Source organism: Sander lucioperca, chromosome 15, assembly GCF_008315115.2.
Source record: "Sander lucioperca isolate FBNREF2018 chromosome 15, SLUC_FBN_1.2, whole genome shotgun sequence".
NCBI classification, from domain to species: Eukaryota; Metazoa; Chordata; class Actinopteri; order Perciformes; family Percidae; genus Sander; species Sander lucioperca.
This window is the reverse complement of record NC_050187.1, coordinates 19,249,909-19,264,076: the sequence shown is the minus strand read 5'-3', so window position 1 is coordinate 19,264,076 and position 14,168 is coordinate 19,249,909. Positions and strand designations below refer to the sequence as shown.

Genomic DNA, 14,168 nt, shown 5'->3' with positions numbered 1-14,168 from the left:
AATTAACATGTATTTTAAGTTCCATTAAAGAGGGGTGGAGGTAGGGTCACATTTGAGCATTTAAAAATTTAAAAATGTACTTGAAAGTAACGCAATAGTTACTTTCTGAAGTAACTAGTTACTTTCATAATTTGTAACTGAGTAACTAATTTAGTTACTTTTTGAAAGAAGTAACTAGTAACTGTAACTAATTTTTTTTAAATTTTTAAAAGTAACTTGCCCAACACTGCTAACAGGTATATCTAAAGTTTGGAAAGTCTCTTGCATATCATTAAAAATGTCAGTTTACATTAAATCTTTAATGCTAGTAATTGTTGTCTCTGGATGTCAGCAGACTAAATTTAATTTCTACTGATTTTTCTGAAGGCCTTGATAGAGATAAGTGTAAATTAGTGCTGTCAGTTAAACGCGTTATTAACGGCGTTAACCAAACCCATTTTAACGGCGTCAATTTTTTTATCGCGAGATTAACGTTCTGTTTGGCATAGCAAACTTTGTAGTTTTTTTCACATGCTGTTGTAACAACTAGTAATGTTAGAAAAACTACAACACCACACCCGATCTAGCTAGACCGGAAACAAAACAACAGGCACGCCGCACACACTCGTTTGGGCTTGCGAGCCAGCCAAAGAGTGGTAGGCTAATGTTACGTTTTGAGTGGATGGCGAGCGCGAGACGCCGAAATGGATGCCAATAAGATTCTGAATGGAAAGTTTATTTAAGCTCAGTTTTGTCGTTGTGAATTGTCTTGGAATAGAGATGTTCAATCACTTGGGCACAAGCACATCTCTTTAAGGTCCCATTATACAACATGCCCCACATCATCTATTATATCTACCTATCTTAAAAACCAAACTGCTGTTCTTTCTATTTCATAGATGTTTCAAAGCATACTATCAACGTAGAATATAGAAAGATAGAGTACTTACTTAATATGGAAGTTAGTAAAACAGAGGGATACAGAATAATGTTCTGAATGGAAAGTTTATTTAAGCTCAGTTTTGTCGTTGTGAATTGAGCTATCATCGCAGCACGTCCAGTCTGAAATACCACTTGATGGCCAAGCACACAGCTGATGCGAATTCTCCGCCCCCTCGTCAAAGCCAGGCAACAAATCACAAAGCAACCTGATCCACTTTTCCATGTTGATAAGAGCATTAAAATGAGAAAAAAAAATTGGACAAAAAGAAATCTAGACATTTAGACTAGATAAAAATGTGCGATTAATTGCGAGTTAACTATGACATTAATGCGATTAATCGCGATTAAATATTTTAATCGTTTGACAGCACTAGTGTAAATAAATCAATAAAACTTCCTACTTCCTCTGCATCACTCAGCTTGAAATACTTGTAAGGACCATGAAAGCTGAATCTACTGAAAACTGGGTAACACTTTACTTGAAGGTATCTAAATAAGAGTGACATGACACTGTCATGAACACATGAACCCTAACCCTAACTCTAACCCTAACTTGTTATGACAAAAACCGATTGACACTTACTGACAGAAGCGTTACGTCATAAACGTTTATGACTTGTTTATAATGTTTATGACACGTTCATGACAGCGTCATGTCACTCATGTCACATATGTAGATACCTTCAAGTGTAACCGAAAACTGTCAATGCTTAGATATGCTTGTTTTAGGACTGAGATACCCTTTCCTCTCTCTCTGTCTCACAGCCCTTTCTCCATCTCCTCTGTAGTTTCTATTTCTCTGTAGTTTTTTTCCTTTCCAGTGATGAAACATCTTGATTTGTGATGTCTTTGAGTAAATGTGCTCCAGCTGTCTTGGCCAAGTTTGTCTTGGAATAGAGATGTTCAATCACTTGGGCACAAGCACATCTCTTTAAGGTCCCATTATACAACATGCCCCACATCATCTATTATATCTACCTATCTTAAAAACCAAACTGCTGTTCTTTCTATTTCATAGATGTTTCAAAGCATACTATCAACGTAGAATATAGAAAGATAGAGTACTTACTTAATATGGAAGTTAGTAAAACAGAGGGATACAGAATAATGTGGTTAAAACAGTCCTTTGTTGAAAACAATAGGTGACTGCACACATTACACTATTGAAGGAACATGATCAATTTGTTCTCCAGCCTTTGAAGTTAAAATTGTTTTTTGAGTGGCACTGACAATGAGACCAGGAATTCTTTCATTTTGGCCTGAGTAGGCAAAAAAAATAAAAACTGTCTATTCCTCATCAGGCAGGGAGAAAAGCAACTGTCTGTGTTCTTCAGCTGTTGTGTGGCATCAAGACTATCTTACTTTGCACGTCCCTGTTGTGATTGTGCAATTTCAATGGTTTCCCCCAGGGTACACTGACAAACCATCACAACTCTTCTGGAAATAAGAAATACAGCTCTATTTTTAGTTCAATGGCAACACATATTTGGCAATTTCCATTTGGCAAAGCTCCATGTTAAACTCATGAGGATTTTCTAAAGACACAGAGAAACTATCAACTAAAGTGAAGGCAGCACACATATTACAGTAATACAGTATACTGCAGATCCAACATTAAACCTTTCAGCGATGATCTCTAGACTCTCCTTACACCTAGTGATGAGAGAGTTAGGACTGCAATTTTTAAAACGGTGCAGTTTTCACAAATATCAAGATAAAATTAGAACATATAGACATCCTGCTGGATCATTTGGTTCTTTGTTTGTCTGTGTTTTCAAATGAGGCCTGGGACCTTTACCTAATGTCATTCATCTCCTTCCACTTCTCCTGTCTATCTTTAGTCTTAACTGTATTCCATCTATTTAGTATTGCACTTCCATACATTTGGGGGACTCACAAGAGGCAAACAATAAAATAATTCTCAGAATCAATGAAACCAGAGATATCCTGCTTTTTAGCCATTAATATAGCTCCAGCATATGGCTCAAGCTCCAAAAACATTAACATGATGCATTATGGGAAATGTAGGATACAGTATTGTACAACTCTTCACAACGAGCAAACTCATCTTGATGTATAATATTGGGTGCCCCTTTAAGCAAAAACATCAAAAGCACATCCTCAAAAGGGACAAGTAAAATCCATGATTGATAAAAGAAATCATTTATCTGTAGGAAGTAAAGTATTGAATTATGAATTTCAGAGGTTCCCAGTATCCATGGGCCTACATTAAGATGTGTTTTGGACATGAATTTGGCATTCACATGTATTTCTTTTGTCGTTATGAATCTGTTTTGTGTCATAAATGCAGTCAAAATAATCAGTTTTAACATTATGCACTTATATGTGAGTTACAAAGGTATGGACACACCCTATGTACTTTAGTATTTCAGTATCAGACAAAGCCACACACACACACACACACACACACACACACACACACACACACACACACACACACACACACACACACACATAAATAGGTCTGACAAACATGACAGCTATTCAGTTGAGAAATTAGGCCAACTTACTTTTGTTTAATCCTAACAAACGCACACAAACACATACTGTGTGTAGACATAGACACCCCCCCCTTTCCAGCTGAGTGTTTTCCTCCTAACATCCCCTCCCCAAATTCATCATTTTGACTTCTCACTTGGCGCCTCTCTCTCACTCACTTACCATTTTCCTTACCTGCCGTGGAAATGTCGATAAGCCCCAGAAAGTGCATCAGTTTGAGGGAGCTGCAGACCACCAGTAGGATGCCCACGGTCTGCAGTCCCTCCACCTCCCATGTTTCTTGGAAGAACAGATGCATCCTTTCCTCCTTCCTCTCTCTCTCTGTTTCTGTCAACAAAAATCTTTCCCTTGCCCTGGGGCTACCACTTCCCCCCCCTCAGCTCCAACCAGGAATGCACCACCTTCGTCTCTTCAGTCTCTCCTCTCAGCCTCCCGCTATATGCCGCCTTCATCCTAACTCTGCATGCCTCCCCGCCCGCTTTCTTCATTGAAGGTAGATTGTTATTCTCCTTGTTTCTTCATTGAGAACAGTAAGTGCATGGCAGCAGGAATGTCGACTTGCTGCTCCACCCCCGATGCCTCAGAGGCTGTCGAAGGTTGTTTAAGTTCCAGGTGAAGTTCGGAAAATTCACTGTGTGTGTCCTGGCAGGTTGGCAGCAATTGTTTTATGACTCTCTCTGCTTTTTTAGCCACTGACTCTCAAACTCCCTCCAGTCTCTGCCTGTCCTCCCTCTCTCTCTCTTTTTCGCCCTACCTCCGTCACTCTCCTCCTGCGTTGTCCCTTCCCATGGTTAATTGGGTCAGTGATGGGACTGAGTGAAGGGGAGGGCAGAGGAGGGAGAGGAGAAAAGGAGGTAGGGAAAAGGATGGAGGAGTACTACTTGTAGGTTAAGAGAGGAAACAGAGGGGGGTCATAGAAAAGACAGATGAGAAGAATGAATTGGGAGATGAGATAGGTAGAGAGACGGGGAAAGGAGGGACACAGTGGAATGATTAAAGGAGGAAATGACAGCAACCAAGGGTATAGCAAGGAACAAATAAAAAAACAATTCAAAAAGAGGTAGCAGGGGCAAAATGAAGGACCAAATTAGGAGAAGAAGAAGCAGAGAAAGACTAACAGTAGGGAGGATGGAGACTGTGATGACAGAGAGGCAAAGCATCTGACCCAGCGGCTACTGGCGACAAACTCACAGATGTGGCAATCTCTCCTGAGTGTAAAGACAACACACGTGCACACACAAACACACAGCCTGGAGAGGAAATCTGGCTATAATATGTATTGCATACGCAATCCAGCGCAATGGGGAATATTTCAGTTTAGATATATTGATGTCACATCTGGCACACTGACATCCTAGAACTGGAACTGAAAAACTGAAAAAAGAAAAGGATTTAAAAGAATGGGACCATGTTGATGAATTTTGGTTGGCATGGAGATTTTTCTAGACTTCCCATATGTTTTTAACATACCCGAGGAGGTCATGTGAATGACTGATTTAGACCTTAAAGATGGCATAACAGTAAATAAGACAGGACTTTTGAACCCTCAAACATAATGTTGAGTTGGAAATGGGAAGAGAACAATGGTCTTGTGAGTCACAGTCCGACGTTTTGTTAAGATATCAGTGACCTCCTCCCTCTATGTGACTATGAAAACGTCAAAAAACGTCCTCCTTTTCTCCAAATGGACAGGATTCAAAGTTACCACAGGTGCTAGAGGACTTTGTCACTCAAACATAATTATATGTTGTATGCCGTATTTGGTTATTGTCTTGTGTCTGGAATTGGTGTTGGGAAAGAAAAAGTTAGATCAGTGCATGCCTAAAAAAGAAATGGCTAGCAAAAGTCGCAAGTGACAGCTCTTGGCTTCAAAGTGTTTCATCACTTTCATCTTCATTGCATGTTCAATAGCATCCCCTGTTATCAAAACTGGAAGTAAATGCTCTATTGGAAACTGAGAGGGGAGATGAGGGAATATTTAATCCCTAACGCTTTAAAAACCTAATTTTGTCTTCATACTGTATATGTGCTGTCTCTCTGTGCCAGACAAAAAAACAACCAGGAGATGGAGAGGAGGGTAAAAGGGAAGCAGTGGGAGAGAGAGGTTTACGGAGGGCTTGATCTGTCTACCGTGTGATTAATGATTCTGAGAGTCAAAATGAGACATAGAGCTACAGTATAGCTGCTGAGCCTCAGGGACCCCACATCTTAGAGCAGCCTTGTGAGACTGAACAACACTACATTTAATCAGAGGCAGACTCGTGCTCTTTGGTACAGTAAAGAAAATAACAAGCAATGAGTTTAAATTCATGTTTGAAGCATGGACGCTCGAAGTGTGCAACCATCGATCACTGTCATTTAATGTGACTGTGGCAGTTGAGAGCATCAAGTACAATAAGGGAGACCTTAGGGCTTCTAATGGCACTGAAGGATCAGCCATTATTACAAAAGGATCTTTGATCACATAAATTGAGATGACTAAAGAGAACATAATTGAGAAAAACGGTCATTAAATGTAAATTACTTCACAATTGGTCATCTACGTAGAGTTATAATGTACACAAAGCATTACCCTATTTTGCATGAATTCCTAAATACAGTGACATATTCAGGCCAGTAAATTATCAAACACTGCAGTCGGAGTATCAAATCAAGGATGAATGTGTGAGAGATCAAGGCTGGTCGCTCCTATCTGTCATTATTGCTTACATAAAGCATTAGGACATCTGCCATATACCAAGGCAGAAATGTAAGATCAATATATTGCAAATAAACAAAATGTCTCCCCTTTAAGTTGAACTCAGACATGACTTTGAACTTGTTACTGTTGTTGCGGGTGCTTCTAAAAATGGCAACGTAAATTTTAGCTGACTTCACTGCTGCACTGTGGTATCCCTGCATGCATTGATTTGGTGACTTGCTGTAAAACCGCTGCGGGCTGAATCTAGATTACATAACGGTTGATTCAACAGCATTTTAATGCCAATCTGTAAGGAGCTGTTTCAAACTGAAATATAGGCATGCTTTTGAAATAACAATTACATAATCTCCATGTCTAAACAAGATTCTATAACTTTGAGCTAAATGCTAATGTCTGCGTGCCAATGTGCTCACAATGATGACCCTAACATGTTGATGTATTGACCATGTTTATCTTATTTTAGGGTGTTAGCATGCTAACTTTAGCTAATTAACATTAAACACAACGTGCAGCTGAGGCTGATGGGAATTACATTAGTTTTGCAGGTATTTGGTCACAGATTTTGACCTAATGATGGCTATACATGAAAAATTGAAGGGTCACCAAAGTGTTTACAATTCATCCTGAGGGTAAGACATTTCATGGCAATCTATCCAATAACTGTGGAGACATTTCACTCAAAACCATACACATTAACCTCATGGTGGCGCTAGAGGAAAAGTCAGGGGTCCATGAGAGTTATAAGGATACATTCTGTGGGGATCATGAATATTTAATGTCAATCCGTCCAGTAGCCAACGACCGACAGACGACCCGACAAATCGACATTGCCATCCTGAGAGCCATGCCGTTAGCACAAGTAACAATCAACCAAATTTAGTGTCTACACGTCTTTTGAATTACTAATCACCAAATCTGTAACACGGGAAAGTTTCTTTAGATATAAAAGTCAAACACATTCATAACAGCAAACATGCACACACATCAAGCTCTTCACCTGACAGCTGTCACTTCAATGCTAATCAGATACGAGCTCTGTGGTGTAGTTGTGTCCAACTGAGCAGAAATGTTGCTCCATTTGCTTTGAAAGGGAGAGTGTGTGTGAGATATAATTAGCAAGCCAATGGTGAAAAAAAACAGCTTCCAGAAAAGTTCCTCAGGCATTTGTTCTTCCCCCTTGACATCACCTCAAAAAGTCTTGTAAGGGCAGTGAGGTTCCTCTAGGGTGAAAAATCACAGATGAACCACAGGAGCTTATTTGAGACAAAACTGTTTACGCCGGAGTACATAAGGAAAGCGACAGCTGTAATGCATCCGAAGAGATGATATGAATGCTAATCTACAGTAGATGTTGACAAGTAACAAACACACACGCACACACACACACACACACACACACACACACGCACACACACACACACACACACACACACACACACACACACACACACACACACACATACACGGTTAATCAGTCTTAGTTGATTAGTCTCTGTGAGGAATATTTTGCCTGAAGCCAGACACACAGTAATTGAAATACCTCCATATTTAGATGTCTACCTGGGCAATTATTCCTCTCAAAACTGATTAAAATGTCTAAGAGGGAGAGAAGAGGGAGTGTGTGTCTATGTGTGAGTGTGTGTATGCGTGCAGCGAAGGAGACACAGAGGAGGTCATTGACAAATGGTGCTCAAAATTGGCTAGTGTGTTTCCAATTAGATAAGTGAAAGAAGAGACCCATTTGCATAGATCATTAGCTTTTAAGGATATTTTTAATACTGCAATGTGGAACAAAAACAGATTAATTCAACTGAGGCTGAGTCATTTCAGCATAAACTACAGAGAGCTTCTAATGCACATGTTTTCTTTAGCAAGTGCACACAATCAGGTGAGATGGAGGGATCAGAGAGGTTTTCTCTTATGAGTTAACAGGGTGCAGTGGATTATACATGAGCAGCATCTATACTGAGAATTAGATAATATAATAATAATATGCTGTAGTCATTCTATATGGTCATGTGTCTGAAACAAGTTTATGTGAAAGTTGATGGAGCGAAACAGATTTAGGTGGTTTGAAGGGGTGAATGTGTGAAGCATTGCTATTTAATCAAGGATTTACTACTATTTATAACCATGATTAATCATTTTTATAGATTTCTGTTACAGAAGATAAGCCAAGCACAATGATCTTGATAACCTTCCAGTTGAAAATAAACATTGATTGTCATTTTTCTTTCAGTAGTTTAAAATTTCAGTTGTAAATGATTAAACATTAGCTTTTCTTTCTTTCTTTTTCTCAATAATTGGATAACATAAATTAATAAAGTCTGACCTGCAAGTGGTTTCCAACACTCAACGTGACACAACATGTTTTTTTTGCCAGACAAACACTGGCTGAAAACCTCTGACCTTACCAAACACACATTGCAGATCTTAACTTTTACACCAGAAGAGGGCAGTGCAAGGTAAGACACCCTGTATTGAACAGTGCTGTTCCCCTCCAGCTGTTTTCTCTTTCTTTTTCTTATTGTCTATTTACATTCTTCTCCAGAGAACAGACAAACAGTGGGAGGGTAATGAAAGATCACAAGCCATTAACAATTTCCAACACACTCACGCAAACATCCACACAATACTAAAAGGTATAGTGACACTGTTTGCTATTTATGACAATATGTCACATCAAAACTAAAGCAGACCAAACAGCATTAAAGCCCTTATGCCTTGAAGCTCCATTTATGGCACTCAGCTGCAGCTTTTTTTTTTTAAATGCATGTTTTTGAGTGGTGTGAAGCAGTCAATCTAAATTGGCTTTGCATCGCTCACAACAATGCTCTAAACTTATCTCCAAAAAATCATAAACACTCTGCTCGGCTGTTTCCTTCCAGGAGCCATATCAGGTAAACATCCTGAATGGGTCGATAGTGCAGAAAAAACAACAACTTTGCAGCAGCTAAAAGGGTGTAAATCTCAGTTCGCTGAAGGTTTGATTTCAGTTGTTTTAAGATTTGTTTCTAAAAAGACCACTAAAACCAATTACTGTCACGGCAACAGAGCAAACTAACCCCATTTCCAGCCACACAAGACATTGCTATGTTGGAACAAAAGACAGTGAAACATTGAACTTACGTAAAACTCAACCAGCCACCAGCAGTGACTAACATGTATTGGGATCCAGCCATGAATGAAGATGAAACTGGCAGATAAATCAATGGCAGACTGACAGCAGCCTGTAGCTACCCCATTGTGTTGTAAAACAAGGTGAATAGCCAACATACATGTTTTATTCTGAATCCTGCTGCAAGGGTGTTAGTACTGTGTTAGTACTGTGTGTGTGTGTGTGTGTGTGTGTGTGTGTGTGTGTGTGTGCGCGTGTGTGTGAGTGAGTGAGTGAGTGAGAGAGAGTGAGAGTTAGCCAGGAATCAGAATGAAAATTAGGGGAAGTTGAGTTATAAGTCAATTCATTTCAGGATAAATTTCTCAATTCACAAACACACAAAACCACGATGGTTTGCTTGTGCCTACTGGTTACATATTTATGGGTCGACATAGTTGTGCTGTGCACATGTTACATTTTGAAAACCTACATCCTTATTTTTATCAATAGGTCAAATGCCTTTGTGTGAACAGCAGAGCTGAATGTATGAACAGTGGATCAACAGTATCACAACCATGATCTCCCTACACAATTAATAAACAAGGATAAAAGCAAAGTCCAACCTAAGAAGCGCAAACAAATAATACATTTAAAGGGCAACTATTATATAGCATATTCAGGATAATACTTGTATTTTGTGTTTGTACTAGAACACGTTTACATGCTTTAATGTTAAAAAATACTTACTACTCACTCTCATACTGCCCATTGCTGCTGCACCTGTATTCACCCTCTGAAACCAGAGCGTTCATAACATTTGGAAATCTGAACGTTTTAGCTGAAGGGGATTTCTCTAAAATACAATTACCTCATTATTTGAATGTTGTTTTGGCTACATTTAACATGAAAATCGGACATTATAACATTGTAGATGTGACAGAAAATACGAAAAAGCACAATATGTCCACCTTAAAGCGAAAGGGAAAAAAGAACACATGGTGGAGGAGACCAGCAACTGTAACATATGGAAGAAGAAAAAACTGTTGCATTGATCAAAGATGGTGGGAAATGTGTGTTCTCAGGCAATATTCAGGTTTATTTATAGCTTCTATTAAAAGTGCAGTCTCTTTTGTGATATTTCCTTTAGGCTGGTATATAAAACTACAGTATATGCAAAGACATTTTGCATATTTTTCTTGACTGTATCAATTGTTTTTAAATGTGACAAGCTCAGATTTCGACTTGTTTTCTAAAAAGCATTACTTGATTCAGATCAGGCTTTTTTTGGGAATAATGCTGCTTTTGATCCCAGATATTCCCCAGAATAGTTTATGTAATATTGCTGAAAATTGCTGAAGCATTGCATACGAGTGTGACATTACAAACAGCCAGAACATTTACGTGTTAAGCTGCATATGGGAAAAGGTCTTCAGACACAAGGCTTAGCTGTGGTAACGCAAATTTTCGAAACTCTAATAAGTTAGCTAGGGATATTTTTAAGGACACGTCTGCGTGTGTGTGAATTCATTAGTTTAGTCTCAATGTTATCATCTTTCTGCAGACGTGTGTCAGAGGAAGAGCAGCGGAGCGTAAACAACTTATGTTCTTTTATCCATAGAGCACCTGTCATACAAATAGTGTCTCATTCTCACACACACACACACACACACACACACACACACACAGACAGCGAGAGAAGAGTGGGGAGAGAGACAAATATAGAGAGAGGGGCATGGCGGATGGAGGATAGAGAGAGTTGTGTATTAAATATCCCGTCTGTTCCTCCTGTGTCCCAGGCTCTCATCTTCTAGCGGGCTAGCCATCAGAGGGGCAGAGACAGAAAGAGCCCCAGACAAGGACAAGGGCAGTCTCCTCCACACTCACTTCAGTTTTTTTTAATGTTTATAAGATACTTGTTGTCCAAACCACTGATAGAAGATACAGTACCTGCATGCCTTTCTTTCAACATACCCCAACAGATTAGAATCATGACTTCATGGCTGGTAGATGAAAACCCTAAATAACACATTTTTGTACAAATCATAAGCTTCAGATTCAGACATTTTTTATTTGTTTTGAGGTTGAGACTCTACTATAGGGGACTGACAGAATATCATCAGATTTGATGCAATAGTCCTCAGACCCCTTCAGACTCTAAATTGGCTGCAAACACACACACACACACACACACACACACACACACACACACTGCATACGCCATTAGCAAACCTATCTATTGAAGGGCAATTACAATGAGGGTAGATGGACGTGCCTCTGCGAGTGTGTGTGTGCTTTGACACAAATGGGTCCTCTGCTGACCGCTAAGCAATTTACCTTCACTTATCCCTCTCCCTCATACTGTCTCTCTCTCTCCCCCCCCCACCCCCCACACACACACACACATACTGTGCTGATCATAGCCAAATAACCTTTTAAGCAGGAAAAATGATTTACTGAGTCATATTGTATACAGCAAAAAGATGAAGGATGTTGTTTATGGAGCTAAACCTAAAGTGTTCATCAAAGGCACACACAGACACACAGACACACACACCACACACCACACACACACACACACACACACACACACACACACACACACACACACACACATTGTTTTTATAACATGTTGCATTCTCAAAATAATTTTGAACTGTTGAGCAAGTTCAAGTTTCAGTTGTATTGCTCATATGTAGGTTAACACAGGGTCGCTGGTACAGACAGAAATGTGTTTGATGGACTAACAAGTCAGCTCAGCAATAAATATAAAAACATAAAATAACATAAAATGACATTAATAAAACACAAAAAATAAAAAGATAAGATGTCGAGATATTTCAGTCTGGACCAAACTGATTGACGACCGACAGACTGACATTACCATACATATAGCCATGCCACTAGCACTCAACCAAAACTATTATTGGTTGTGAGCAAATTAATTTAAGATCTCCCCACATATAATTTCTGCATTTGGCAAACACTGGATTTATCATGACAGTCTGTGCTCTACGTAGCTTAATGGTGGAGTAATAACCACTATGTCTTTATGATCAACAAGTTGCACAGAAGGTGAAGGTAAATTAGCTTTATTATGTTCTTTATTTCATTACTTAAAGCGTAACTCTCACCAAAATGCAACCTAGGGTCTTTTTGTGAATATACCTGAGTCAAACTTTCGTTTAAAAGCATATCTAGGACGGAAGCGACACTTTTAAGATTTACCGTATTCTCGTTTTTCGGTCACATGGCCTTTTGAATGGGAGTCCTAGGGGCACTTTTATGCTAGCCTCAAAATAGCTATTTTTATATCATTCACAACATGAAACTTTGCTCGAAGTATCACCAGGGGCTCTACACTTAACGAAAGCATTGACGACATTGTTTGTGTACCCAGAGTTTACTAAAAAGAAAGGTTTTGAACAACTCACCGTAGGTCTTGTTGTTTCCGGCCGCAGCCATTTTATCAGTCAAAAACAATCGATTTCCGAATGCAACATAACAGGGAGGAGAGTAAAGATGGAAAGCTCCTAAAGCTTAGTTCCATATAAATGCACGGATTAATTCTTGTTTTGTCATTATTGAAAAACAATATTGACCTCGTAGTTGAAAAAGGAGCCTCATATGGAGTCCGTTCATTCGCATTCGGATATCGACTCGTTTTGACTGCCGTGGTGGTAGCGGCCGGAAATAACAAGACCTACGGTGAGTTCTTCAAAACCTTTCTTTTTAGTAAACTCTGGGTACACAAACAATGTTGTCAATGCTTTTGTTAAGGTGTAGAGCCCCCTTCGAGCAAAGTTTCATGTTGTGTCGAGCCTTCTTAGTGTTTTAAAAATAGCTATTTTGAGGCTAGCATAAAAGTGCCCCTAGCACTCCCATTCAAAAGGCCATTTGACCGAAAAACGAAAATACGGTAAATCTTAAAAGTGGCGATTCCATCCTAAATATGCTTTTAAACAAAAGTTTGACTCGGATACATTCACAAAAAGACCTTAGGTTGCATTTTGACGAGAGTTACGCTTTAATCTCTACAATAAAGAAGCTGTAGGCAGACGAGTTGAAAATGATTTTGTTAACTGATACAACATAAGAAAGCTTTTTTGCACACCTCTTTTGTCGGGCAGGTACGTAAGATATGATCAAAAGTAGCAGATCAAAAGCTTAGCCTCAACCATAGCCTTAAATAGTTTGGTTGACTAACCAGGTCCTGGTTTATTTAAGGCTATTTAAGGCTATGGTTGAGGTGAATGTGTGAATTTACCTGATTTACCTGAAACGTTGTATTTTTCTAAATAAATTATTGCTTGCGTAATGGTCAGTGTGCGGGACTCTTCTCTAAGTTAACTGATACAAAAATATAAAATTGTATAATTACAGAATGTTAATATTCTGTATAAACCAATGCCCTCTTGCAATATCCTGGAGTCCAGATCCCTGGATTTCTCCCCGGGTCGTCCACAGGACTCTAAAACAAATTATCTAATTTCCAGTGAACTGATGAATGAAACAGAAGGAGCAAAGTAAAACTGTGAAAAGTAGATTCTACAAGCTGATTTGGCACATGGCTCACATCTGCTATGAAGGCAAGGAGATACATTAAATATCAAAGACCTTTAGAGAAGTGATGAAACAGCACTGGAACAAGTCCCTGACCTTCAGGACCCCATTAAGCTCAGTGCCAGCAATTTATTCTAAAATCAAAGGCTGAAAAAGGTTGTGGTGCATATGGTCCAAGTGAGGCTCAAACATGTACATGTAGGCCTATGTCTGAATCTCTTCGATGTTTCTAGCCATCTTGATGTGTGCTGCTTTTTTACCAGTCAACCCTAGAATGTTGTCAGCCAAATAGTCTCAAACTAGTGTGAGCACGAGCATGGAGGGCAGGGCGGCCATGAAATTCCCAATGAGGAAGAAAAGAGTGGATGT

The 14,168-nt window shown here is 39.2% G+C and overlaps 1 protein-coding gene across 5 annotated transcripts in view; it reads right to left on the bottom strand.

Annotated features, from left to right (window-relative positions):
• The window catches only part of LOC116053759 (Kv channel-interacting protein 2), a 98,239-nt gene that overhangs the window by 8,693 nt on the left and 75,378 nt on the right, over positions 1-14,168 (bottom strand). The window contains exon 1 of one of the 5 annotated variants that reach the window (XM_031304928.2): positions 3,616-4,188. The exons of the other annotated variants lie outside the window; for them this stretch is intronic. Coding sequence (XP_031160788.1) covers positions 3,616-3,739 — 124 coding nt within the window. The 5' untranslated portion in view covers positions 3,740-4,188. Of the gene's footprint in view, positions 1-3,615; positions 4,189-14,168 lie in introns of those variants that run through there. 5 annotated transcript variants of the gene reach the window in all.